Here is a 27,415-nt window from a genome sequence, read left to right on the forward strand (position 1 = left end):
TGTGTGCGCATGTTTTTTTTTTTTCCAAAGATTGTGCGCCCATTGACTGGTATTATATGACTAACAGACTGCAACGGTTTGAGTTAAAAATCATTGTTTGTGTTCTACTGAAGAAACAAAGTCACCTACATCTTGGATGCCCTGGGGGTAAGCAGATAAACATCAAATTTTCATTTTTGGGTGAACTATCCCTTTAAGATAGGTCTTGGTTTTGTATGAGCTGCCCGGAGGCATTGCAAATATGGCTACCAAGTGCAGAGACTTTTCTTGAAAGGGACTTTGTTTTAAAATTATTTATTTTAATTTTTTATGATTTAATTAATTGTCAGCTTTTCATTAAACTCACAACCCCCCTGCAGTTCCTTTACGAACCCTAGTTTGGGAAACCTTGATGTAATATAATGTTTAATGCACTTCATGTTGTAAATAATGAATGGTAAAGTTTAGTAATATTTAACAATTTAACATTTAACAATGGTTTAATGGTTTAATATAACATTTAAGTTTAAGTTTTCTTACTCTTTGCATTTTTTACATCATTATGCTACAAGATAATCCTATTTAAATCAATGTGATAAACGAGTTAAATCAAAAGTAATCTGATTATATTATTTAAAATGTGTAATGTAACGGATTACGTTACTGACTACAATTTTGTCATGTAATCTGGAATCAGTAACGGATCAGTAATCAGTGTATGTATGTATGTATGTGTATATATATATATATATATATATATATATATATATATATATATATATAAAAATAAATATATATAAATATATATAAATATAAAATAATGCAAGGTTCTAAACCTTACATTTGGCAAAATGTAAACCTGACTCAAAAATGAATCGGTAACTAATAAATAGTAACCAAAAAAATCTAATAATTGACAGTACCACAAGCTGCCTGCTTAGAAACATGGACCTGTCCACCCTATCTAGTCACAAAACCCCCTATTAAATTTTACCTTCAATAAGAATAGGACTACATTGGACTCTCCAAAAAAATAAAAAATAAAATTTATCCTGAAACTTAATGCATAAATTGAAAATTGTAAAAAATACCAAGAAAGAACCAAAGCTGTTAAAAAGCAAGAATTAGTCTGCCCACTTCCAGAAATTGACAAGTTATTATATGTATGCATACCATTCACCTAGTGCTTCCAGACATCTCATGCGACCCAGAATAAGCTCCGGATCATCTTTGTTCATGTCGATTTTTTTATCATAGGCGACCAGAGCATCTTCCCACTCATGAAGTTTCTCATACCAGGTGGCTTGGATCTCCTGTAGTGGAAGAAAAACATACAAGGATGATGGAAATAATTAAAATGATATTGCTGATATCATTGGTTTTTTATTATTTTTTTTATTAGGCAGGGGGTTAAAAGTGCTTGCTTCATTTGTAAATTAAGTAAACCACAAACTTTGGGATTGGGAAAATTGGGTTTTTCAATCTCACACAATCACATTCTGGAACACAGACAGCTGAGTATGGATAGCTCCAATTGTTATTCCAACATTAAATGGGAGGGCATAGCAACAGTTTATTTGAAAATTGGCAGCGAGCCCAATGTGATCATCTGCCAGAGTAATGATGGGTCAGCAACAGTTGAAATAACACTTCACCAAGTCATATTTCATAATTTAAAGAAACTTGTTTTGTTTTTTTTTAAAAGCAGGCTCTTTTGATAAATGAGAACTTAAAATCCAAATTTTTCATACAGCATACAAAATTTGTATGTCATTTGGGTCCAATACATTTTGAAAGGCTACAACAGAAAAAAAACAAAAACAAAGTAAATCTCCACTCATAATTCTGAATTCTACAATGGCCAGAAAATGTGCAAAAACAGTGACTATAAGTAGAAAAGTTCCAGCTAAAACAGGGGTGCCCTGTAGGCCGATCGCAAAGGCAATGTGGTAGATCGCATATCAGGTCAGTGGTTTTCTATAGGGGAGGCACTAGATAACTTAAAATTAAAATATAATAAACTCACTGATTTTATGATTAAAGTTAAATAATTAAAATATATTAATTAATATATATAAATAACAGCACCACCTCTCTTGTGATATTCTGTGTTTCGGAGCAGCTCAAGCCATTTCTCACTGAAATACAGACTGAACGGCGGCTCAAAACCACTGTATGAGATAAGCAAACTACAGCTCTCGGCTGGATAAAATAAGCCAATGTCGCACTTGTAAAGATTTGATGGATGACAATTGTAATCAAGGTACACTCTAAAAGATACTGGGTTAAATACAACCCAGCACTGGGTAAGATATGGAAAAACCCAGCAGTTGGGTTAACCATTTAACCCAACTGGTGGTTGAAATCAACCCAGTCACTGGGTTTTTCCATATTTTACCCAGCGCTGGGTTGTATTTAACCCAGCATTATTTAGAGTGAAAGACGATTAGAGTCGTAACATTAAGTGCGCATTTTTCTGTTATTATTGATGCGCAAACGAATGGGTATTTAAATAATAATTTAATTAATGCAATATAAAGATGCATGGTCCCAACAAGTTGTTTTATTTATTTTTTAAATGCATTTTATTATTTATATTTCAGTTTAATTTGTATTTCATACAAATACTTAAGGTCTCTGCACACTGAGTCCAAAATTTTCGTATTCGTTATCCTAAAAATTCGTCATGCACAGAAACCTTGCACACCGAGTCCGATGCATATTAATTAATTTTTTTGCGAAAAAATTTGCAAAACAGCACTAAATGGAGTCTTTAAGCAGTGAGGATGATTTTGTCTTCTCACTTCTTAATATTGGGTCCATCCAATACTGAGATATATAGAGGATGGAGAGTTCCCCCTCCTTATTAAGGAGCAGTGGGATTATCACGGGCGATTCAAAGTTTACTTCAGGATGTCAGTGGCTCAGTTTGATGCTATGCTAGCAATTTATTTCGGAGGCAGTGTGTAAATGTGATTGACATAACGTGAGGTCTTATTTAATTTGTAACGAGTGAAAATTTCGGACGAAATTTTCAGACTCAGTGTGCAATGACCTAAACTATAGTTTGTGTTTTTAAAGTTCTTTAAAGAAAGATATCAAAGCCTCTGCTCACCAATGTAGTATTAAAAAAAAAAAGATAAGTGTAAATTCCAGTATTGTTTTTTTTCCACAGACAATACTCATCATGTAGATTTATGTAGAAAACTTACTAGGAAAAATAAAAATTCCTAAGAAATCAAAAGTGTCCTCAATAAAATGAACTGACTGTTAAGACTGTATTTGCAAATTGTCACACGTGTGAACTGACTCACTTTTGTATTTGTGTGTGTGTGTACACAGGTTTGACTATACTTGTGAGGTCCAAAATGTCCTCACTAATATACAATAGTGAAACATGTTGAGCACTGACTAGTGAACCAGACCAGAATAAAGTTTACAGAACCAGAACCTGAATTATTATTCATGACCCTTCCAAATAAGCCAATAACAGACCATTTCATTCTACGGAAAAATCCTAGGGTTGTAAATGCACATGTAAAACCGTTTCTTTTTTTTGCCCTTGCCTAAGCCACATACCTTCTATGTAGATATCAGAGAACAATATTGTATCAACGCATTCTATGGCACCTTTAAAGGCATATAAATCAGTGTACATATTTTGAGCAAGTATTAATTTTGATACTATTCTGACTCCATAACTGTACACTCGCAAGTATGATTTTGGCCAAAATTGTAACTGTAACTGTACTGTTCTAACTTGTCTATAGAAACTGTACATATATACATATACATACAGTATATACACATATATCCAGTCAGGACCACCATTTGCCTCACGCAGCGCAACAACATAGACTCTTGGCATAGAGTTGATCAGGTTGTTGATTGTGGCCTGTGGAATGTTGGTCCACTCCTCTTCAATGGCTGTGCGAAGTTGTTGGATATTGGCAGGAACTGGAACACGCCGATCCAGAGCATCCCAAACATGCTCAATGGGTGACATGTCCGGTGAGTATGCTGGCCATGCAAGAACTGGGATGTTTTCAGCTTCCAGGAATTGTGTACAGATCCTTGTAACATGGGGCCGTGCATTATCATGCTCTCAAATATTGTTCACAAACCTGTCTAAATCTGTGTTAGTGAGCATCTCTCCTTTGCCGAGATAATCCATCCACCTCACAGGTGTGGCATATCAAGATGCTGATTAGACAGCATGATTAGTTCAGCTCATGAAAAATGGGGGCAAAAACAAAAGTGTTGCGTTTATAATTTTGTTGTGTGTATATATATAGTTGTTTTTATCTATTTAAAGTATCATTTGTAAATAAAAGTACCACTTTCTCCCAAAGACAAAAATTTCATAGTGATTCTAAACTTCTGTTAAAAAAAAAGAGAAGCTAAATATAGTCTAGTCCACCAGTGTGAACCATCCATATTAGTTCATTTGTTTGTGAAATGCTTAAAAAAAGACCATTATATCTTGACTAATATGACTCCCTAGTCCAGCCTAGAAAAAAAAACAAAAAAACAAAGAGCTCCACAACTACATGTTTGAGCAATTAATAGTCAAGTGTTAACAAAGAAGGTCTGTGGAGTTACGCAATAGACATGGCTAAGTGATTACAGTACATCTGAACTGTCTGTCTGGACAGCAGGAGACACTTCGAGGACAGGAGTACTGTGCATGACGCATCAAAACATCTCAACATTTTAAAACATGAAAAAAACAAACCAAAAGTTTTAAATGTTACATAAATGCTTACAAAAGACTTATTTAACTAATACAACATTAACTTCAGATGAAACAAGACAAACGGATACTATTTTTATCACAATCAAGCATATTTGCCCCCAATTCTCATCACAAAACAAACAAACAAAAAAATTTACAATATTTTTTAAGGTGTTTTATGACCAAGACCTTTCTTGACAGGCTTAGTGAGATTCACCTCATCTTATGAAGTCGATGCATGATGGACGGCACACCGATTAATGAGGGATGAAAGCTCTTACCAGTTCTCCAAAGTGTTTCATGGCATACTCCAACACTCCTGATGCAGCCTCTGGTTGCTGGAGCTTATTATTGATACTAAAACGAAAGAATGCAATGTTTTAGTGCACACTCTAAATCTGTAATACTGCAAATATGATTATAGAAATTGAGATTAGCTACAACCAACAATTAAAAAAAAAAAAAAAAAAAAAATCATGAGCCCAAAACAACATGGTCGTATGACTATACTACTGTATGAAGTATAGACTCTTTCCGAGACCTTGTGGTATTTGTATAGTCTAAAATATGACTCTGAAGTTCATCCATGCTATACTATTTTCTGAAAACGAGCATGAAAAGGCATTCTACACTACAGTTTATAACACTAAAAAAACAGTAGAATCTTCAAGCAGATGAGCAATTAGCCAGTAAATTTGCACAATAAATGGCCTGTCAAATATTTTACTGTTAGTTACATTTATGATCCTTCTAATGACCGATTACAATTTTTTTTTTTAAGTTTGCATCTCTTTATTGTGTCCTCAGAATGCCCTGTTGTCAAAGTGTTTTAAGGAGTTTGCATTCAGCAGAAATATATCCATTTGTTTATGTGTGTGATGGCAGACAATTTAATTTGCTAATAAATCTTTGCAATGCTTCTGCATATCAGCATATTTTGGAAACTTTTAGCCAGCATAGTCTATAGCTGCTTTGTACACAGTTTGGTGAAGACTGGCGAACAGCCAAAGACGAGTTTGAAGAAGTAGGTTTTCAGAAAATTGAAAATAGCACAAGCATTTTCATGCCGGAAATGAAAATAAAAGATTGATGTTTTGTAGATTATGACTTAAGAATTTAGGAGAAAGCCCTGTTGATTTCAGAGTGATGAACCACCAAGTTTGGTATCGGTTGGTATTGTTTTTTTGGGTTTTTTTTTTTGCGGGGACAGATGAAATGTGAAATGTACAGAAATGATCAAAGTAATCTCAGTAACTAATAGAGCTGTACAATTCTGTTTTTTTCTTTGTAATAATAATATCCCAAAAATAGAGGTCACGATTCTCACACAACTGATGATAAACGGTCATTATTTGCATATTACATAATTAATTGGATTTGACAGCCCTAGTTTGAAATATTGTGAGTTTACAATTAAACACTGGTGCTACTTTTAAGAACCTGAGTACTTGTGCTCATCTCTGTTTATCAGTGTGCTGGCTACAAAAAGGCCCCTTTCCACCACCCTTTCCACGTCAGTAATGTATGCAATGAACGACAGAGAACCCTGAATGGAACATTTGCACTTCTGCCCATAAGCCATTACAGTTGCTGTCTCTTTCCTGCTTTTTAAAAACCCTTGGGGGCAACATACTTGCTAGGTGAGCTCAAAATAAATGTTCTGACACTCAGCGGGGAAAGTGGGAAAGAGCAAAAAACAAGCTAGAAAGTATGTATTGGTGTTGCTTCCTATGATAAATAATTTGACTTCACCAGTTTAAACATGGCACTGTAATAATAGAAAATAATTGATTAGATAGATAAACACACAGGAAAGGCACACATAGAAGCTGCTCAAGTCTTACATCCTACAATACATTTGAATCTGCAGGCTTGAACAAAGGTTATTCCAAACAGATGAGAGAGTAAAACACTATCTGAATGCATCTAGTAATGGTTTGGAAAGCTGGTGGTGTTGTATTTTTGCCAGAAACAAAGTCATGTTTACAAGTTCCCAGGCAGCTACAATGAGCACTTCCAAAGAACTAGAGGATTTGATATACTGCACAGAGTCTTGTTTGAAAAACTTGCAAATAATCTGTAATATCTTGCTATTGGCTCCAGCGATTCAACTCTGCTGAAATAATCTGCTGTCCAACTGGAAATTCACTTCCATTTCGTTAAAAAATATTGAAGGCAGTTGTTGGGGGTGAGACTCACGGCCATGAGCTACTTTCAAAAAGAACTGCAAATCGACTGTCCTGCTCTCCTGCTCACAAACAAGACAATTAACAAGTTGGTTATTAGCATGCATATCACTAGCACATAGATTGTTTATGAGTACTCATGAAGCACATATTAATGCCTTATTCAGCATGACCATATTCTAGATCCCTTAACCCTACCCAATACCTACTCCCTTACTATCAATAAGCATTTAGGGAAAACTCTTAGTGAATCTAAATTAATCTAAAATGTTACTGTGCCAGCTTTACAGTCCTTTGTCTCTTTACACTTTCATTGTGTTTTAGTATTGTTTTCTAGTAGGGATGCACAATATTGGATTATATATATGATATATGATGCAAAATTCACTTTTACATGTTGTTTGAACTGAAATGTGTCTTGGCATGTGTGTACACAACCACACTGTAATGATAAAAATCCATCCAGTGTTTGTTTGTTTTTTAAAGCCCAATAAATGATGAGATCTCAGATCATGCCATTCACAGATTCTTGACAGATTCTTGACAGAGCGACATCACGCAGGCAAAGGCCCCTCCCACGATTGTTGATTGACACTGGCGTTTTAGCATATGAGTGAGCACATGAGTGAGCTGTCAAGAGTCTGCCAGACGCAGTGGATTACTTTTGTTTTTGAAGGTAATGCTCCCCCGATCTACCTAAATGCGTCTAAGTTCATGCAAATCACCTTTCCTAATAATGTGCTAATTAGCAATGTGGCTAAAGTTTACAGTCATGACTCCACAGAAGAGAGGGGCGGGGTGAGCAGAGCACATTAGCATTTAAAGAGCCGTGCTCTGAAACGGGTCGCTGTGAACAGAGCTGTTTTCGACAAGGTAAAAAGGGTGTTTATTTAGACAACCATTGAGAAATTTTAACCAAAGTTATAGAGTATTAGTATGGTATAGACTTTTCATTAAGACCCTAAAGAATCACATTAACTTGCATCCGATGACCCCTTTAAAGTTCTTTTTATAATGAGAGCACATTGAAAGCATTGAGAATAACTAATAAAATCAATCACTGCTGGGGTTTTTCTAAAATATTTTAGGTTTTCAGAATCTGTTTGAAAAATATTACACATTAAAGAATAAATCCGTATATAAAGCTATTTAATTTGTTATGTGTCATATTTGTGATTTTTATTCACGTAAGATAGCTTCTGCTCTTTAAAGGGGTCATAAACTGAGAAACCAAAATTCCCTTGATCTTTTGACATATAAGAGGTCATTGTACTATGAAAAAATCGTCTGCCAAAACGACAGCTTGTGGAATGTTCTACTCTGTGATGTAATAGTGTGGCTAAACAGCGCCTCCGCAGAAGAGCAACGCCTGCTTCTATGTGAGTTATTCGTCTTATCGGCTCCATTTTTCATATTGGGGCGATGCCGATGTTTACATTTTAAGCCTTTATCAACCGATTCTGATAATGTTCAGATAATATCATGCATCCCTATTTTCTAGTATACAAACTGAAGTCCAGAAATACTCTTTTATAACCAAAGAAGCCAATCAAAATTGTTTGCAGATCTGCAACTCATTAAAAACTGGAACCACAATCATGAAGCCATCATGGAACAGAAGAGTTTGTTCTTGACAAGCGAGACAATGCCACATGAAATAAATATTTACTTCATAATTTGTAATTCAGAAACTCAAGGCCCTGCCTAATTGAAGAGCTTGCAGACAGAAGAAGTTCTAAGAACATATGGGGTTTGACCTCTCTTAGATGAGATTCCAAGTTACATTAATATCTTTGCTTTTCTTTGTAAAAGCCTGAAATTAGTTATCTTAGGGATATTAAAGCATTACAAAGACCTGCCATATTGTATTATTCCCTCAGTTTATTTTGCAAAGACAAACTGCAACATTATGAAATGTCTTCACCTGTCAACACCAAGTCACCTGTAATGTAATATACACTTGTGAGAGTAAGGGTAAGGTGAAAGTGCAAGTGCATTTGCAAACAAACATTTCAAGACAAGCTAGTCTTTCCTGACATGAATGTAGTTTTCCCATGTCAATAAATCTGACTCATTCCTGATGTTAATCAAAAACAGTGCATGGTTCTGCTTTTGGTTCAAACAAAGAGTATTTTCAAAACCATTTAAGTCTTACCATAAAACCATTATACTACATTAGCTGCTTTTGGCAAACCCTGCTGAACCGTGCTGGTCCAATGCGTGTAGTGATGTCTTCACTCAGGACTGGTCACTTGTTTATTGTCTGGCTACTAGTTTCTCTCTGTAGCTCATCAAAGACGCTTTTCCACCAACGGTTTTTAATTTACTTTAACTCAAGAATGTTATTTTAAATTTGAACAACACAAACTTTAAATTGCAGTGTATGTTTGTATCATTAAAATGTATTTCATAAATCTTCTTGCTGACTACTGTTCTTGTAAAAGTTTGGCTGAATTCAGTAAATATAAAAATTAAAACGTATTTGTGTGGCAGAAGTGTGGAATGAAGACATTGTCCATATTCGCTGTATGGTATGATATAATTTACCATGCCTACAATAATGTGCAAAGGTAAAACTTTATCTTTAGTTAAATACAATAGGCAAATTCTGTTGTTTTGAGGGGGGGGGGGGGTATTGGCAGCACAATCAGTTCTCGCTGAGAAGCTGTAAAGTACGGACTTTAAAAAACAGAACATTACATGCTCGATTAGTTCGAGACAGAACACAATTACCTGCTCAGGTCAGTTGGCATTAAATGAAAGGACAGCTGAATATGAGGAAGAGGTCTGTCTAGAGAAAACAGTAGCAAAAATGTCTTGTGCAAGTTACCATGTGGTTTCTAGAAGTAGCAAGCAGGAACGCATCTGGTACATTGGATACAAGCTCTGCAACATTGGATTAAAAGTGTCTCAGGACAGTACAATTGGGGCAAGCAATATGTCAAGTGAATCAAGACCAACTCTATTTTTTTTTTTATATATAATATATATATATATATATATATATATATATATATATATATATATATATATATATATATATATATATATATATATATATATATATATATATATATATATATATATATATATATATATATATATATATATATATATATTTAATATTTGGTCCCACTTTATATTAAGTGGTTTTATTACTTTGTACTTATATCAAAAATAATGTAATTACAGCATTTAATTATAGATGTAATTACACGCAGGTATTTTTTAATTATAAGTACAATATAAAACATGTATGTACACAATAAGTGCATTGAATCAAATTATTAATTTAAAGGTAAGTACATAGTATTTAAGGCCACAATATAAAGTTGGACCCAATATGTTTTATATGTATGAAGCCAACAAAAAGTAAACATAGGGAGTTTAATATTAAGTATAGGGGCATCCAACATTTTGCAATGTTTCTGACAAAACATTGTTTCTTCTGAACTTTTGTTTGTTTGAACTTTCTGTTTTGTTGGAAAAGCCTTCGCCTCAGGTCAACACAGTCAGAGGAAAAAAATAAATAAATACCGTATTGTCCCGAATATAAGACGACCCTGATTATAAGACGACCCCCCTTTTTCCAGATGTACCTTTTGGAAAAAGGCTTTTTGAAAACCAAATCTTTTTTAAAACACATTTTTTCTTAAATTATTTTCATATTGCATATTTTTCCTATTTTAATTTTTGTTTTGAAAGTATGGTAAATACTGGTAAAATGTACCAACAATGACATTGAAAAATATACACTTTTTGATATACCATAAAAACAACAGGTAGCCCACCTGAGTTATATAACATTTAGGCTATCCATCTCATAGTAGCCTACCAAAATTTTATTAACAGTAGAAGTGAAATCTTATTGTAGTCTTCAAATCTGGGTACTGTCTTATGTTTTAAAATCACTTACAGAGGAAGTTTGGTCCCATCAGACTAACATGACAGTCACGATTCGTGCCGTTGTAAGCGTTTCTTTTTCTTTTGTTTTCACTCGGCATCTTTACAACACACATTGCATTACATATTTCATGGCTCACTCGTTTTATGCGTTTTTGGCGCCACCTATTGTTGTGGGTGTATTACTGACATGTCAAAGTCTAGACCGTGAATATAAGACGACCGCGTTTTTTCAGATGCATTTCCAAGAAAAAAACATTGTCTTATATTCGGGTCAATACGGTAAATATTCAGCTGAATGAATGTCTGAATGTCATCACTCCAACAACAGAGAACTCGAAGAAAACACATCTGAATTTAAGGAAGGACTGATGGAAGTTGTCAACTGACAAGCCCATGATTCTTTAAAAAAATAATTATACCAATGATTTAAGTTAATTTAGTTTTAGAAAAGAAGACAAGTAGAAAATATCTAGAAAGTGTACTTGTCAAACCCTTTTAAGCAAATAATTATTCTTTTGAATTTAGTGAAATAATCTGCACGCCTTTCCGTAGTTATTACACTGTTGTTCTTTAAAGGAATAGGGTTTTAGGCATGTACTGCACAATTTGGGTGGATTGTCTAATATTTGGGGATGTCTGGAATAATCTGGAATATTTTTTAAATTGCTGTTGTGTCCAAGGTACTTATGTCTCATTTAATAACTGGCTAGTTTTATAAGAACTGCATACTTTCTGCAACCACTGCATAAAACAAGGGTGGAGAACTATGACGACACCAACAAAAAAGACAGTCGAAAGACAAATTCCATGCTCATGTCTGCACCAGAACCAGAGCTGCCACAGCTGGAAGAAAGCACTTAAGTTTACAGTATATGATATGTTGATTAGCAGCAGTAGTTGTCCATCATATGGACTATATTATGGGTAGGACGACCAGCATTAGTTGTCACAATATGTCAAAACTGCACTGTAATAGCACTGGTGTGTTCAGCTTTGACTTTGGTTTGATGAAATAGTCTGCATATTATGAACTTTCTCTGGGAATCCAAGCTTTCAGAGGCAGGAAAAAAAATATATATGAGTTAACCCACAGTGCAATGAATGAAAACAATCCAGATGTTTAAATGTTTCCCATTTCCTCCCCTCATGGCACATGATAAAAGATTAAGCCATTCCTTTCCAATTCAGCTCAGACAACACTGCATAGTCAGTTGACATTATATAATTGAAGTAGGGTGGACCCAAACCTTGTTGCCAATCACTTCATTCCTCTAATAATATTCATGAAAGGCTTGACATGCAGCTTAGACAATAGTTTCCATTTGATTACTTAAGAGTCCGGTGCTATTTTTCCAACATGTGCTATTCCTGACACAAGGTACTTGTGGATCTCCTTGTGGTCTGACCACAAACACCACTGGAAGAAGTGATATTGTGTTATATAAGATTATGTAAGCTGTATTATAACTAGTTCATTGTAATACATCTGCTAGGAAACGTGGTTGGCAATGGTCAAACCAATCATCCTTTCATTAAAAACTGCTGGCTCTCACATAGAACAAAACTAAATAATGATTATATCTCTGAATTACATTTAACCATTTACACCATTATAATATATTGTCTGGCTCTAAAACGTGCTCTATCTTAATATGTCTATAATGCTTTAATGTTATGCATTAAAGCATTATAGACCTTATGTAGCCCAGCCCCCTTTCAGCGTTGCGCTCGTTGTCTTCTGGTTGTATTTTCACAGCTTGAAGGTAAGCTTGTAAAAATGTATGAATTAACCGCTCGTTTTAAAATCTTCCCAGTCTATGACAACTACTTCAAACATTACAATGCTGATGATCACTTTTGTTAACACTATAATAAGTAAATCTACTTTAGCTAATTACTCTTCAGCAGCGATATTACAGATCTACTGCAAAAACAGAAGTTCAAAGACAAAATTCCAAAGGTGGCTGCGCACTTGTGTCTCTGACACACAAGGTCTATAGACGGTACTACACTAGTTACACAATACTGTATAACTAGTATAGCACAGTAGAACTTTTTGTAAAGCTTCTTTGAAATGATGCATATATAGTCATTTTCAATTTCATTAATGGGTGTAAACAGAATCTTAGAGTTAATTCGAGAATTTATTGAAAATGAAAAGATGAAAAAAAGAAGTGACCAAGATCTTAAAAAATAAAATAAATAAGTAGCCCCAAACTCAGAGGTTTCAACAGAAACTTTTGACAACTTAGAACAGGCATAAACCTCACTCCTAGGGTCAGTATACAAACATACATGACAGTGAATCGCTGAGGGTCAGCCAGCGCATGACTGGCGAGGGATGTGAAGATAATAATCTTGATTCTTTTCATGGTAAATACTCACAGATGTGTGACAGCGAAAATAAATTGTTGCATGATGTTTGGAAATAAGCAAGACACAGCGACAGGCGATATGACGTCAACGCCTCCAGACAGTTTATGTCATGCATTTGGTAATAAATGCGGGGTGTTAAGGGAAACTCTAGCGCCATCTGTTCCACTGTGAACAGTGATGTGAAGAGCTACATTGTGAATTGTTACAACCAGAGCTTCAGATGGAATGACACTTTGTCTTAAAAGTATCTGGATGTTGAAGTCCTTAGTTTTTACAGGATAAAGCCAGATAATGTTTTTCTTAGGAAAAAAAAAAGTTTTTTTTTGTTTGAAGAACACCGTGTTAGCCAAGTGCTTTAGCAACAGGTTTGGTAAAAAGAAACTCTGTTTGTGCACTTCAGAGGCTTTAGGATGAAAATGCTGCCCATCAACCTGAACACATTTCAGCTGAACTAAAGAACGTTAATTAGCAGACACTTGGGGTCTCACGACAGTCTGAAGCTCCCAAAGCTGCTGAGAAACATCTGGACGTCTGGCTGTGGCCGATGGCAATCAGACAACATCCTCATTGACTTCAGCTGTGCTAATAGTACCTTTGAGTTGTGGAGCACATTCCTGAATAATATATTTTCTGCAATAAAATATATTCAAAAACAAATCTGTTTTTCTCTTTTAAAAATTGGGCACCATATACACGTTCCGATGAATCTGATAACATTGCACTGTACACACAGCGCAAAGATATGTACAAATTAATCAGTATGAGACTGGTGAAACAAAAAAACGTAAAAAAATTAATTGCATGCAATGCCCCTGTGTCTACAATATTTTTCTTCATATACTTTTTTCATACCAGACACTTGGCTACAGTCTCACAGAGCGGTATGACATCGTAAACAGCTTTCTAACACCCTCTTAAGAGCATCATTATTGTTACAAGAGCATATCTTGTCTAAGTGTTTTTTTTTCTTTTCTGAAAAAAAAAAAAAAGCCAGCTCCATGACATCTGTTTTCTTTTGTTGTCTAATTAAGGTGGAACATAAACCTGTCATCAGTGTTGTCACGATACCAAAATTTCAGTAGTCGGCACCAATACATACATACATACACATATATATATTTATATATATATTAGGGCTGTCAATCGATTACAATTTTTAATCGCGATTAATCGCATGATTGTCATGAGTTAACTCGCGATTAATCTCAATTTAAATCGCATATTTTTATTTGTTCTAAATGTACCTTAAATAAATGCTTTTCAAGTTTTTAATACTCTAATCAACATGGGAATGCACAAATATGGATGCTTTATGCAAATGCATGTTTATTATTATTGAAACCATAGTCAACATAGAGCAGTGGTTCCCAACCTTTTTTTCATGGGCTCCCCCTACGTACACATATGGTAATCTATGCAATAATAATAATATACATTTTTTGTCTCTTAGAAATGCACATTGAGTTGACAGTAGTAGTTCGAGTTAGAATGCAGATAATTAAAGGTAAATTTATGTTCATTATCAAAATCAGTAACATCTGTAAAAAAAATTGCAACACTAGCCTATAGAGTGGTGGAACTATGATGTCACTTTGTAGGCAAAAACTCGGAAGCGAGTTAGTATTTTAGCACTTCCGGTTCCATCGTCCCAGAGTCGATGGGTTTTTTGAATGGGATTTTGGTTAAATCCCTTAAACGGTTGCTAACAAGTTGCTAAATGGGACTACAGACGCTGTCGGAGACATTCAATGTAATCAATTTACAGTATTTTCCAACTGTAGTATAATCTGTAATTCAATTAATTGTAGAATAACTAATGAATAGTTTCCCGCATTTTATATTGTTGTTCGTCAATTTTTTTTTTTGGTTTTCCCCCAAAATGCGACATGCCTTCGGAAGGAAGAAGCTTGTTTTATCGTTTTCCTACTGATACAGAGACTCTGGGTTCGGACCATAAGGTAAACTCATATTAGAGCGATTCCACAATTTCTGTCCACAAGGGGTGTAATGAACAATATAGATTGAATAATACCCAGTTATTGTCATTTTTTTATTTTTAGTTCACTATTTTGTTTAAGATAGATGTAAGAAATAATAAAGTTAATTTTATCCCACTAAGCCTTGGCATTATCATGTAACGAGACTTTATTTTATTTCCGTCCCCAGAAATTGCGAATGTCAGGGTGGGACATTCAGTGAATCTGGATTTTTCCTAAGTCATTTCTTTCATTTCCTTTAATAAAATCCTGAATTTTAAAGCGTTAAAATGATACGAACGTGGTAAACTTTGTTTAAGAAAAGAGTAAATAGGATCATTGTGGTGAGAAAGGATAAAAGAGCGTGCAAGTCGGATGATTGCTAGTGGTTTCGGACCGAAAGTCATGTTCATCGTGAAAGAGCATGCATGAATGGTGGTTGTATACATTTTGACAGATCTTGTTCGTAAATTAGACGGAAATTTTCAGTCTGTCCAACTTCGAACGTTGTTTTTTGAGTATGTTTGACTCAATAAGCTTTTCATGAAAGTCAACATCGTCAATGATTTTGCTGACTTTTTTCTGGGTTTTCTTTTTTTTGTTAATTTTTTTTTTTCTGTCCAATGTTCATAAGAATATAGCTTAGTCTGTCGAAGTTAACACGTTAATAGTGCGTTAACACAATCTCACTTATGCCATTAGAATAAACTGTCGGCGTTAATCGCATAGGTTTTTAAATGACAGTGAACTGGGCTATAATGTTAAGGAACACACGCAGATTTTCTGCACTGATGGCACACAATAAAGTTAGTTTATTCATTCACGATGTATGACCTTTAAATTTGATAGTAAATGTTGACAGGTTATTTTAATGTGTTATGAACTTGTTCTATTCTTTGCCAGTGTTCATGAAATGGTATTATTTTGTGCTACAGAGGCAATCTTGCAGGATTGTTTAATTTTTTCCGTCCACGTTACACACGTTATAACTTTGCACACTTGTAGGAGTTCCTTTGGCTTCTACATTTGGCAAATAAATTTGAAAAATATACCTGTGGAATTTGTTAGTAATTTTGCTGGCTTTCAGTTTATGAAAATACCAGAATCAAAAATGCACCTTTAAGTTTATAGAACAGATATAAATATATATAGAACAGTTTTTCCGTCCATGTTACATACGTTAAATTTTACATCAACTCAACTTTGATCAAAGTTTACTAGTTTACCATTGCCAGATTTATCCTGCCTTTCACACAGCTGTAACCCAGGTTTTCTCAGGATGTTAACCTGAGGACAATGGCTTTCTCCATGAAGATTGATTTTGCAGGCTATTGTCCTTGCAGTTAGGCCTAAACTGTGGAATAGCCCATTACAATTAATCCATGTAAACACCACATTTACCAGCCTTACGTGGTGAAAGTGAAACTTTAATGATGCATAGTGCTGAAAGCCACGTTAAAATTAAAAGTTTGCGGCCACATGAAGCTGTTAGAAAGCATATAGACGGTTTCATCGGGCCTTAGTAGCGCCGGCTACAAACACAGTTAAAGATAAAGTGATGAGTAATGAAGTTGGGCGTGACAAAATAGCACAGAACTCATTATAATCAGTGATGCTGTCTGCACTGGATATGGCGTGGTAATGCGCAGCACGACGCAACATGGCAAATCCCCGACAGTAAACTGCTGCCTCGTTCTATTTATGATGTACTGACACAAAGTTCAAATGATTTGCAACGGTCACTTTGTCGCATCCAGTGCAGACAGACTTTAGCTGTTGTGGCGAGACATGACAATTGTCGTGTCCAGTGTAGTCACGGTGCTACAGTAATAAAAAACTAAAAAACAAAACTGAATTTGAACAAAAAGCACAGTCCAATGAATTAACTGTTACTGATTTTATGATAAGGGGTATCTGATATCTAGTAATGTTTTAGTCACTTAAGAGTCATTTAGTCTAAAATAGTAATCTAGTTCATTATTTACGTTTACATTTATTCATTTGGCAGACAGTTTTATCCAAAGCGACTTACACTTGAGGAATACAACAAGCGATTTTTCATAAGATGGCAATAAACACTAGATGTGCCTATTATACAAGGTTTCAGTCAATGTTCAAAATAGTACAAAGCTAGGAAAGGAGGATAATAAGAGAACAGAAAAGTGAAGATTTAAAAAAAATATATTATTGTTATGAGGCGGCAGTTAGATGCTCATTTTATTGAAATCTCAATAAGCCAAGATTTTAATATATTATAAACATTAACATCACTGTCTGTAAAGCTCATTTGAAACAAAATTTATTATCAAAAGCTCTATAAAAATAAAAAGGATTTTGGCAAAAGTATGGCTCATAGCTTAAGACAGGATTGATGAAAATACGTAATTTGGTGAGTTAATTGGTCCAAATTTTTGTTTAACTTCTGAAGTGGTCTACCACCTGAAAAAAATTTGAGAACCACTCCTTTAATTGGTAGATTAAAAGCTAGAAGCATTTCACCTAGTTTAACTAGCACTCACTCCAATAATTACAAGCTGGTTCTGAGAAATTAAAAGAATGGATGAAAAGCACAGCTTCCTCTCACAAGTCCTTCTCTTCGATAAGAGGGCGTCACATGGAAGAGCACTTTTCTTTACAAGAAAAGATCAGAATATCAGAATGTGTGACCTCCACAGAACAAAGCATCTTCATGCAATCTTCTGTATACAAACAAACTCCGCTTGTGCAAAATGGAAGTATTGTGAGGTGCATGGCACACGTGTTGGCGGGTGGGACCAGACAAGAGGCGGAGGAAAAAATTTCGCCAGGGGGAAAGGGTGGGGAGGGCTTAGTGGTGGTAGGTGGTGGGGGGGGTCAATGACTGTGGGCCTGAGCAAAAGGGGAGGGCACAGCACACGTGAAAAGATATTTAAGCTGCATCCGCTGCAGGCCCTCGGTGTGAGCAGACATCTGATTCTGAGAGAGAAATCTCAGAGAAGAGAAGAGAAATCTGTCCGGAGAATATTCTACAGTTCTAAACTTCATTCTAAAGAGTTCTTCTCACATTGCCCTCTCATCTGACAATTATTCAAGAGAGCAACACAGCCAGGATCGATCAGCGTCTTCCACAAAAGACAGACAACTCAAACTTTCTCCGCACATAATAACGAAAAGCGTGAAGATGACAGCTACATCCTTGACTCTTTTGCTGCTGCTCCTAGGTCATGCGATGGCTCAGAGTTCCTTCAAGAAGAACTTGGCAACACCCAAACCAGCAAAACCAGCACAATGCTGCGATGAGGTGCGCTCCCTAAAGGTTCAGGTGGCCAATCTGAGCAGCATGTTGGAAGAAATGAGCAAGAAGCAAGAGTCTGATCTTATGAAGGTCGTGAGGCAGATGATGGAGCTGGAAAAGCTTAACCAGCAGCACGAGGCCAGGGTCACAGAGGCCGAGAGCAAGTATTCAGAAATCTACAATCAGATCGAAATCATGCAGCTGCAGGCCGCCCAATCTGCTCCACAGCAGAGCACTTCAGGTGAGTCTTGACACACAACTCAACATGTGCTGGAAAGCTTAGCTTCAAGCACACACCATGTGTTACTCTACTTTCTGCACTCAGCAGGGTCACAGGTCACATATGCTGGCTGTTGACATACCTTAGAGCGTCGATGGATGTCCTGTTAAGTCATGGGATAATGTAGAAAAATATGGCTTCAGTGATTATTCCAGCTATAGGTTCCCTGTATGTTTATTTCTTAGGCATTTTTCACAAAAAATTACATGATTATTTCTTGGGTTATTTCGAAATTTAATCTTCATCACAGCATTTCCAAACTCCTGACTTAATATGGAGGAAACAGACCTCTACTTTGGAATGGAAGATATATCTTTTATCATGTTACACTATCCAGTAAGCGAGTGAGATTTGAGAAATTTTAGAACCAAGACAAAATTTACAGCAAAGTGTATCATACTGTAACACGTGACAAAAAAATTATAGCGGAAAATAAAAACAAAGGTTTGTTTAGTTTCATCCGAACAGAATGCAATAATACACGCACATGGAACTCTTCAAACGCACACGTTTTAATTTAGGGATTACCCAAGGATCTGTGAAATGTCTGGGCAGCAGTTAGAGGTAATCAGTAGGTAATAATACTAGGCTAGCATGTGCAGGAATGTCTGGCTTTAAAACAGTAGCCAAGTCACAGCAGGTAATTTTTGATCCCTACTCTGAACCCACATGAACGATGGAGCATTTTTTCCCCCCAAAACTACTGGACTATTAATCTTTCAAACCAGAAAGAGATGTTAAACGAAGCATGTTGCAAAACTGTAGTTTAATACCCAATTAGTTATTTGTCATGCTGTGTTTCCTTTTTCCCACTTCCAACCATGCAAACAGTGAGGCTTTGTTGGGAAAGTGCTAGTTGCACAGACACACACAGCTTAAAGTCAGCACACTGAAGTGTCTTCTGTTGGTGGATCCCACTAGGTTGAAATGACTTGTTTTTCAAAAGCACCTGGCTTTGAGACCCTAAACTAAGAATTCTCTCTCCCTTAGATGCAACCTATGATTGTGCATCCCTATACAACAAGAACTACAAAATTTCTGGAGAGTATAAACTACCAAAAGATGACTTCCTTGGAACACCTGAACTAAATGTAAGTCTGAATCTTCATGAAGTCTTTATACAAGCAGGGTGCTCAATTTGAGAGAAGATTTGTCATGAATCCCCATATGTTTTTGGTTTCTCCAGGTATTTTGTGACATGGAGAACAATGGTGGTGGTTGGACCGTCATCCAGAGACGCAAGATTGGTCTGACAAGCTTCAACCGCGACTGGAAGCAGTACAAGAATGGTTTTGGTACAATCCGTGGTGACTTCTGGCTTGGCAACGATCAAATCTTCCGTCTGACCAGACAGCCCACAGTGCTGAGAATAGAGATGGAGGCAAGTATGCACATAAATGAAACCAATGTAGAATGGAATATGAATCCATGAATATTTAAAGTCAACATCGCTTAAAGCAAGCTTTCTTATTATATGACACAGTCTGTATGTTTTTTATTTCTATTCTGGTAGGACTGGGAGGGTAAGACACGCTATGCCGAATATGGCTTCTTTACAGTGAGCAATGAGATGAACAGCTACAAGCTCTTCATTGACAATTACAGTGGAAACGCTGGCGACTCTCTGCGTTACCACAACAATACCAACTTCAGCACTAAAGACAAAGACAATGACAAGTGTTTGGACAATTGCGCAGCACTTCGCAAAGGTAAAAACAAACACCCACCACACAAGATGCTGCCGTTGTAATGAACTCTTTGACTTAACCTTAATGGGTTTCTTTCACAGGTGGATACTGGTACAACTGCTGCACTGACTCAAATCTAAATGGTGTGTTTCACCGCTATGGGTCACATACCAAGAATTCAGATGGCATCTCTTGGTATGGATGGCACGGACCAAACTACTCACTGAAACGCGTGGAGATGAAGATCCGACCACAGAGCTTTGTACCATAAAGACTTGGCAAAACCCAATTTATGTTCCTGCTCACCACTAAACCTTGGCATCAACGGATCCACATAATCTACAGCTTAAACTGGGCAAACTTTTTCAGGGGGAATGCATTTGTATAATAGAATGTTAGGACTGAATATGTGATGAAACGATGTTTGATTGTAAATTGCATTTTATACATGGTATTTATCTCTTAAATATTTTATTTTCTTTAGCTTTTTCTAGAAGATTTTATGCACATGATCATTGAAAGCAACAAGACTAAGCAACAAGCTGATGTAAGCCATTCACACAAAATGAACAACTACAAGCAATTTGACAGTTCAGAGACATTATAGTAAATTCACTGGTAAAATGAACTGTGTAAAAAGTAAAATATTGGATGATTAATAAATTGTATTTTTAAAAAAAACCTTTTTGTTTTACCTAAATAATGCGTGTCTGCTTTGGTACAAAAGGAATTCACAATTAGTGGGAGTGACAAATATGAATAAACACAAAATACACACAACATTCCAAAATCACACTGAAATTGCCTCCAACTAGGATTACTAGAAGTACTTGTCTTGACCTTCAAGAACAGCCACTCTATTTGCTTGACCACTATATCAAGCAGTTGTTGCCTTGATTGGCGATCTCAGAATTCATATGATCTTTGTCAAGATTGATTCATACAACTATCACGGCCAGGTTATGCAGACAGCATGGCACCAGACCCCTAACAGACTAACACAAAATCAAAAAAAAAGATAACATTCAAAAAGCAAATAAAAGTGACCAGCAAGGTGAAGGTGATTCATCAAGAAATAACCATAAATATCTAACCATCACTTGAAAACATAAATCGAATAATTTCTTTCGATAATACACAAAACCTGGATTAACATGAGCACATTCCATTTCATTTCAGCTAATGCAGAAACTCTGAGCATTCTGGGAGGTCCAGTTGAGGTTATGCTTCCAGGAACTGTATGGCCTTACATGACCTTTCAGTGCATTGGAGGACTTCCTGTGCCCAACTGGTTGACAATTTGTTTCTCAAAGCCATTCTTCATGTTTGTCACTCAAGAGTCCCCTCAGAAGCAGCCAAGTGGAAAAATATGTGCTAGTAAATGTATAAATCTTGTTCAACCGAAAGTACTTAATTAAAAATCAAGTCTCATCACAAATCACGGAAAACAAACAAATCAGTCTTTTTCTCTAACTTTCTCAGCATTTCTTAGCTTCTTTGTTCTTTACCACACAAAAGATTATTATTATGATAAAACACAAACAAGACAAAACAATACCAAGGACCCAAGAAACAGAACACAATCAGTACCATGCCCAGGAACTGGCTCAGTCTCCAAAGTTTAGTTGAAGTTCCATGAGAAAATGCCTTATTACTAATTCAGAGATGCATTATTTTGACAAAGGTGGAGCACATTCAGTAACAAACACACACAAACACTGCTCAGAAACACATTCCAAACAGCAGAGAGCAGACACAGAAACAAATAATATAAAAATATTGAATCGACCTGGACCAGTAAAAAAATAAAAAATAAAAATAAATAATCACCAACAAATGTTCGTATGTCAGGAGGCACTAATTTAATATAAAGTATGCGCATATGTGGCAAAAAAATAAGCACTTTCATAACACTGGAATGGCACAGACCCATGCAATGGCCACCTGTGTGCTGTTTCACATAGTCATTCTTCACAGTTTGACAAGTTGAGATAAGGGTTGTAAAGTAGATGGCCCTGGCAATTTATTCTGACCATGAACCGGCAATTTCTGACCAAGAACCAGCAATTTCTCCAACCATTTCTGTGTGCAATACGAATTAGCCAGTGAGTGAGTCTCGGGTGTGCCGTCTGCGGGATTGGAAGATTCATAAGGTGCATAGGGTAAGGGTTAGATGAGAAGTCTCTTGGCCACAATCACAAGCTGTCTGACTAGACACCTGATCATTACTGATTCCATTCTGAAATGCACTGAAAGTTTACATATGTAAATAATGCAAAGAAATCAATTCTACCTACACTAACTTAATTAGCAGATGCTTTTCAGTAATAATTTCAAACAATCTTTGTGTTTTGGAGTAATCGGAGCTTTCCAAAAAGATATTAGCTCAATCGAGCATATTAAAGTCACTGCTGTAAAATGATCTCAAAAAAGTGATGAATGTGACCGGAGACTAAAAAGATCTTTTTAACCACCAATTGACAAAAGGGAACCCACCATCATTTCTTCCAAATTCAAGTAGAAAAATAAGTGCACAGCTAACAAAGGCTTTTTATTATTGCTTTTTATTACTGAATTGTGTTGAATGGAAATACTGGAGAGGTGGAGGCAGCTGGGATGCATTGAAATTATCTTCAAGCACTCCTTAAGTCCTCTGAAATTAGAAACAGCTCCATGGGAGGGCCGAGCCAGATACAGAATAGATTAAAAGAGGAAGGAGTCAAATGAAAAGGTGGGGGGGGGGGGGAACACTAACACATTAGGATGAGCTCAGAATTGAAGATTCGTCCATCTTAGATTAGTCAAGACTTAGTCAAACGTTCCTAGCTATATGCTACGCCATAACAAACATGCTGTTCTAGTTTTGTAGAGCAGGTCGGGCCCAAACAATGACTCAAAAGCAAATGAAATCTGGTTTTGCGTCAAGCAATCCACTTGCATTACATGAACTCATAGAAATTGATCATTATTCTAAAAATCTCTATTTGTGTTCATCTGAAGAAAGTGAGTCATATACTTCTGGGATGGCATGAGTGTGAGTAAATTAAAGAAATAGAACTTTCACTTTTGGGTGGAGTATCCTTTTAAAGATGGTTCACGGTTCAACAGCCTTGACATTATAAACAGCACTGAAGTGCAGACGAGGAGGAAGCACCAGTGCCATGCACCACCATAAATTACACACTTTTTTAAAGTACACATCATCCCCCACGCTAAATTTATCAGTGCTTCATATTAAATCTAAAAGGGAGATTTATTAGAATTAGTTTTTGATACAGCCATCAAATGCACATTTGCCAGGCTGCGAAAATAAAAGGCAATATTATTTTTTTTCTTCGATATGTCCTGGTCACACTGAAACATCAAGGAATACTGTGCTCATCAAGACAAATCAATAAAACATGCATCACTAAGCATCTTTTATTGTTTTTGGACATCTTCACTTACTTTTATTCTTGAAAAGCTATCAGATCAGATGAAACAGTTATTATTTTAAAACTCTGAACAGAACACACTAGCAAACGTCTCTGTGAAGGACATTACACCTAAACCGTTATGGAGGAATCAAGGGAAACTCAAATCCCAAAGCACCTTCCAGTAATTCACAGACCACATTTAAAAATGAAACATGAAGACGTCCCAAAACAAGCAATCAATGCAGGAACAGTGGAGGAAACTTGAGACACTTCATGGTTTGGTGCTTAAATTTTTAAAACGGCAAAATATGTTGAGCGCATACTTATAAACAGTGTAAGGGGACCTTTTAAATATACAGTACAGCATGTAGGTGTGTGTGTTTAAAAAATGAGGACCGAGAGCATATTTTAATTTCTTGGAGTGACATAAACTCATGAGAGAAAATATAGCTTTGGAGACTAAAGCCCTATTAATGGTTATTGTTTCTTGTCACGTCTAAAATATTATCTGCAGTGCTCCTTTGATGAAACTGAGTTCAGACAGCAACAATTCTCAGAAGAAATCCATTGTCTGAAAAAAACCTAGAAGTGCTTATTCTTCTAGTGGTTACTGTAATGGGTGGCAATGTAATGTTTGTTTTCATGTAGTTAACCTTAAACACCTCTATATCATACGTGTTTGGACCGACATGAGAGTGTTTAAATGGGGACAGAATTTTGATTCAATTAACTATCCCTTTAAGTAAAATATAGAGTAAAACTAAATAAAGCCATCTAGGCATCTAGACTATCCTCAGACTTAAGAAGTTTTTAGTTTCCTACCTGATGAGGGATTCTAAAATGAGTGGTGAAGGACCCTTTTGAAACTCAAGTTCCTTGTAGTGCAGGGCCTTGGCGTAGGCCCGACATTTAGCAGCTCTCTCCCCGAGCAGAACAATTCCATTGTCATCTCGCAAGGGAAGTGGGCCCTAAGAAAAAAACAGAAAAGAGACTTTAGATATGGAAGAGAAGAGCCGACTGGAATAGTATATTAAACGGGCCAGAACAGTGCACATAAAGAATGGAGCATATAACCCAAATTTATATAACAGACCCACACTGCGTGAACTCTTCACTTCACAGCTCTCTACCTTTACTGCCCATTTGCTATGTCACTACTGAAGGGTGTGAGCTCTATTTGTTGTGCTGGAATAAAACTGAACAAATGCACCATTCATTCGGTCTTCAACACAATGAGATCATACTAAATATGGAAAGAAATGTGATTGACCAAGTGCGCAGGAGAAGAATAAACTATAGTGCTCCATTTAGGTTTACTCATGCTGTAAAACCGAAATTATGTACATTTATTAACATTAATGACTTCTCTGGATAGGATAAAGATACTGAACCAGAGAAAATCAGTACATATTATATTTAGTTTTAGAATTTTTTTTCTTTTTTTTCCCCCCACCATGAAGAAAAAAAACAAAACAAGTAGCACTCTACATTTGCAAATCAATATTAAAAGAGAGAGAGTAAACTTATGTTCTTTTTAGGATAGAAGTGTCCAAAATTGCAAAAACACATTTAAAAGTTCTTTAAAATATAATGGAAAGTCGTACCGCATTTTAGTATTTTTTAAGCCTTTCCTCTCCTCATTTGATTTGAATAAACCTGAAATTCTGACCTGATTATTGACCTGACATTGTCAAATTTCTATAGACTTCATTACTGACCTTATCGCTGTGCTCCATGAATTCTGCGAGATTAAGCAGTGTCTGTGTGACCTCAGCGATATCCTGAGAAGTCAGAGCAAGCTCAATACTGCGTATCAGTTCATCCTGCTGATCTTCACTGAGCTCTGACCAGCATGATAAGAATGCAGCATTAAAAAGATCCCTACAGAGAAGAGAGAACATACACACACAAATTGTTAAAAAATTTATATTGGTATTGTTTGAACAACATTTAGCAAAGACTGCTGTGCCGCATTTAATCAAGATTCGATTGGCTTTCTGTTATCAGTATATCACTACAGATGATAGTCGCCTTGCGTCATCAAGAGCAGTGAGTGATTTTCTTATTTTCTTTTGTTGTTTAATTAACATTAATGACACTGTTGTCAATTGACTGTTTATGTGAACACTAGCCAAAATTGACATTTTGACAATGTTGTGTATATTTGTCCATTCAAAAGTGACAGGACATGAAAGAGAAATCAATTCAGTACTTTGTACGTTTTCAGAGAGTTTTCTGTTTGTGCACTTCAGGTGTGTGTGCACAGAAAACTGTACTGAATTGAGTTCTCTTTTTCTGTCGTCATTCTGTCGTTTTCAAATTTTCCAAATATTTGCTCTTCTCTTTTTCCCCAGACACTGACATTTTTAACCCTTTTTTGAGATGTGCAGCAAGTGTATGCTAACTTATGTCCTGTTGTGCAGATCAGTAATGTTACAATTCAAATGTGCTCATCTAACCTCCCTACCATGCAGGAGATTAATTCAGATTAGATTTTTTCCCAAACTGTCCCTCCCTAGCATTTTCTTTTTGTTTCTATTCGTTGATGAAACAGTTAACAGATATTCGTCATAGTTTTTGTCATTTAAAACTGTTTTTTATTTAGTTATTGTAAAAAATGTCTCTGATGAAAACTATGAAGAAAATTATTCGTCAATGAAATTAACACTGGTCCAAGTAATCTGTTCCTGGCCAAAGTAGGCTTCAATGTAAATCAGGCTTTAACCAGGCCGTTGAATCCTCCTGTGAGGTTCCTAAATTATATAAAAATTATTTATTTTCTAATATTTTTGGGCTTTCTGCCTTTTCAAATTTTGTGTTTGTAAATGTCAAAGTCAAAGCTTATAAAATTTGGTTAAATCCCAGAATTAAGGCTACTGAAAATGTGGGCAATCAAGTCAAGTCAAGTTACCATTATTTATATAGTGCTTTTTACAATGTAGATTGTGTCAAAGCAGTTTTACAGAATAAACAGGGAAATAGTGTGTCTAAGGAACCAAAACTCCATCGTTTTCCTCTGGCCAGACGAAACCACTGACACATCTCTGTTAAACGGATGTGTTTCTGAACAGAGGAACAGAGACAGAAAAGGTGAATTTTACCTAGCGAGTGGAATATACGTCTGTGCGAGAGACCAGCAGGAGCGCAGGGCAGGTGAAGATGATTCTTTTAGCAAGACCACACTGAGACGTCTTAACCACTCCAGCCAGTCATCTTTGGAGACCTTCCTGGCTGCACCCCATGCCTACAAACAGCAGAAACATGACTAATAAACACTCAAAAGAAACATTTGTGATATATATATATATATATATATATATATATATATATATATATATATACACACACACATACATACACAGTGTTGGGGAAAGTTACTTTTAAAAGTAATGCATTACAATATTGCGTTACTCCTTAAAGTAACTAATTATGCACATCCATATTTAGTCTAGAACTACAGTAACATCATGTTCACACACAACGCCTCTGTACTTCCGATTTCTGCGGGGGCGCGGGAGCAGATATACAGTGGGTACGGAAAGTATTCAGACCCCCTTAAATTTTTCACTCTTTGTTATATTGCAGCCATTTGCTAAAAT

At 35.9% G+C, this 27,415-nt stretch overlaps 2 protein-coding genes across 4 annotated transcripts in view; one reads left to right on the top strand and one right to left on the bottom strand.

Moving 5' to 3' along the window:
• mtor (mechanistic target of rapamycin kinase) overlaps positions 1-27,415 on the bottom strand; it is a 141,827-nt gene that overhangs the window by 77,214 nt on the left and 37,198 nt on the right. For all 3 annotated transcript variants that reach the window (XM_058783740.1, XM_058783743.1, XM_058783741.1), the window contains exons 26-30: positions 26,918-27,060; positions 25,535-25,697; positions 24,639-24,784; positions 4,996-5,071; positions 1,153-1,292 (exon numbers count right to left, since the gene is read on the bottom strand). In XM_058783740.1, the coding sequence (XP_058639723.1) occupies positions 1,153-1,292; positions 4,996-5,071; positions 24,639-24,784; positions 25,535-25,697; positions 26,918-27,060 (668 nt within the window). The remainder of the gene's footprint in view (positions 1-1,152; positions 1,293-4,995; positions 5,072-24,638; positions 24,785-25,534; positions 25,698-26,917; positions 27,061-27,415) is intronic.
• Positions 12,876-21,086, top strand: angptl7 (angiopoietin-like 7). The gene is made up of 5 exons (XM_058783744.1): positions 12,876-18,673; positions 19,703-19,803; positions 19,899-20,093; positions 20,226-20,421; positions 20,502-21,086. The coding sequence occupies exons 1-5, from the start codon at positions 18,319-18,321 to the stop codon at positions 20,669-20,671; spliced, it is 1,017 nt and encodes a 338-aa protein (XP_058639727.1). The 5' UTR covers positions 12,876-18,318; the 3' UTR covers positions 20,672-21,086.

Source organism: Onychostoma macrolepis, chromosome 08, assembly GCF_012432095.1.
Source record: "Onychostoma macrolepis isolate SWU-2019 chromosome 08, ASM1243209v1, whole genome shotgun sequence".
In the NCBI taxonomy this organism is placed as follows: domain Eukaryota; kingdom Metazoa; phylum Chordata; class Actinopteri; order Cypriniformes; family Cyprinidae; genus Onychostoma; species Onychostoma macrolepis.

Excerpts from the sequence above, each read along its gene's own strand:
- angptl7 (XM_058783744.1), top strand. The coding sequence starts at position 18,319 with ATGACAGCTACATCCTTGACTCTTTTGCTGCTGCTCCTAGGTCATGCG. Across the intron at positions 18,674-19,702 it reads TCCACAGCAGAGCACTTCAG|ATGCAACCTATGATTGTGCA; the intron begins GTGAGTCTTGAC and ends TCTCTCCCTTAG. Across the intron at positions 20,422-20,501 it reads TTGCGCAGCACTTCGCAAAG|GTGGATACTGGTACAACTGC; the intron begins GTAAAAACAAAC and ends TTTCTTTCACAG.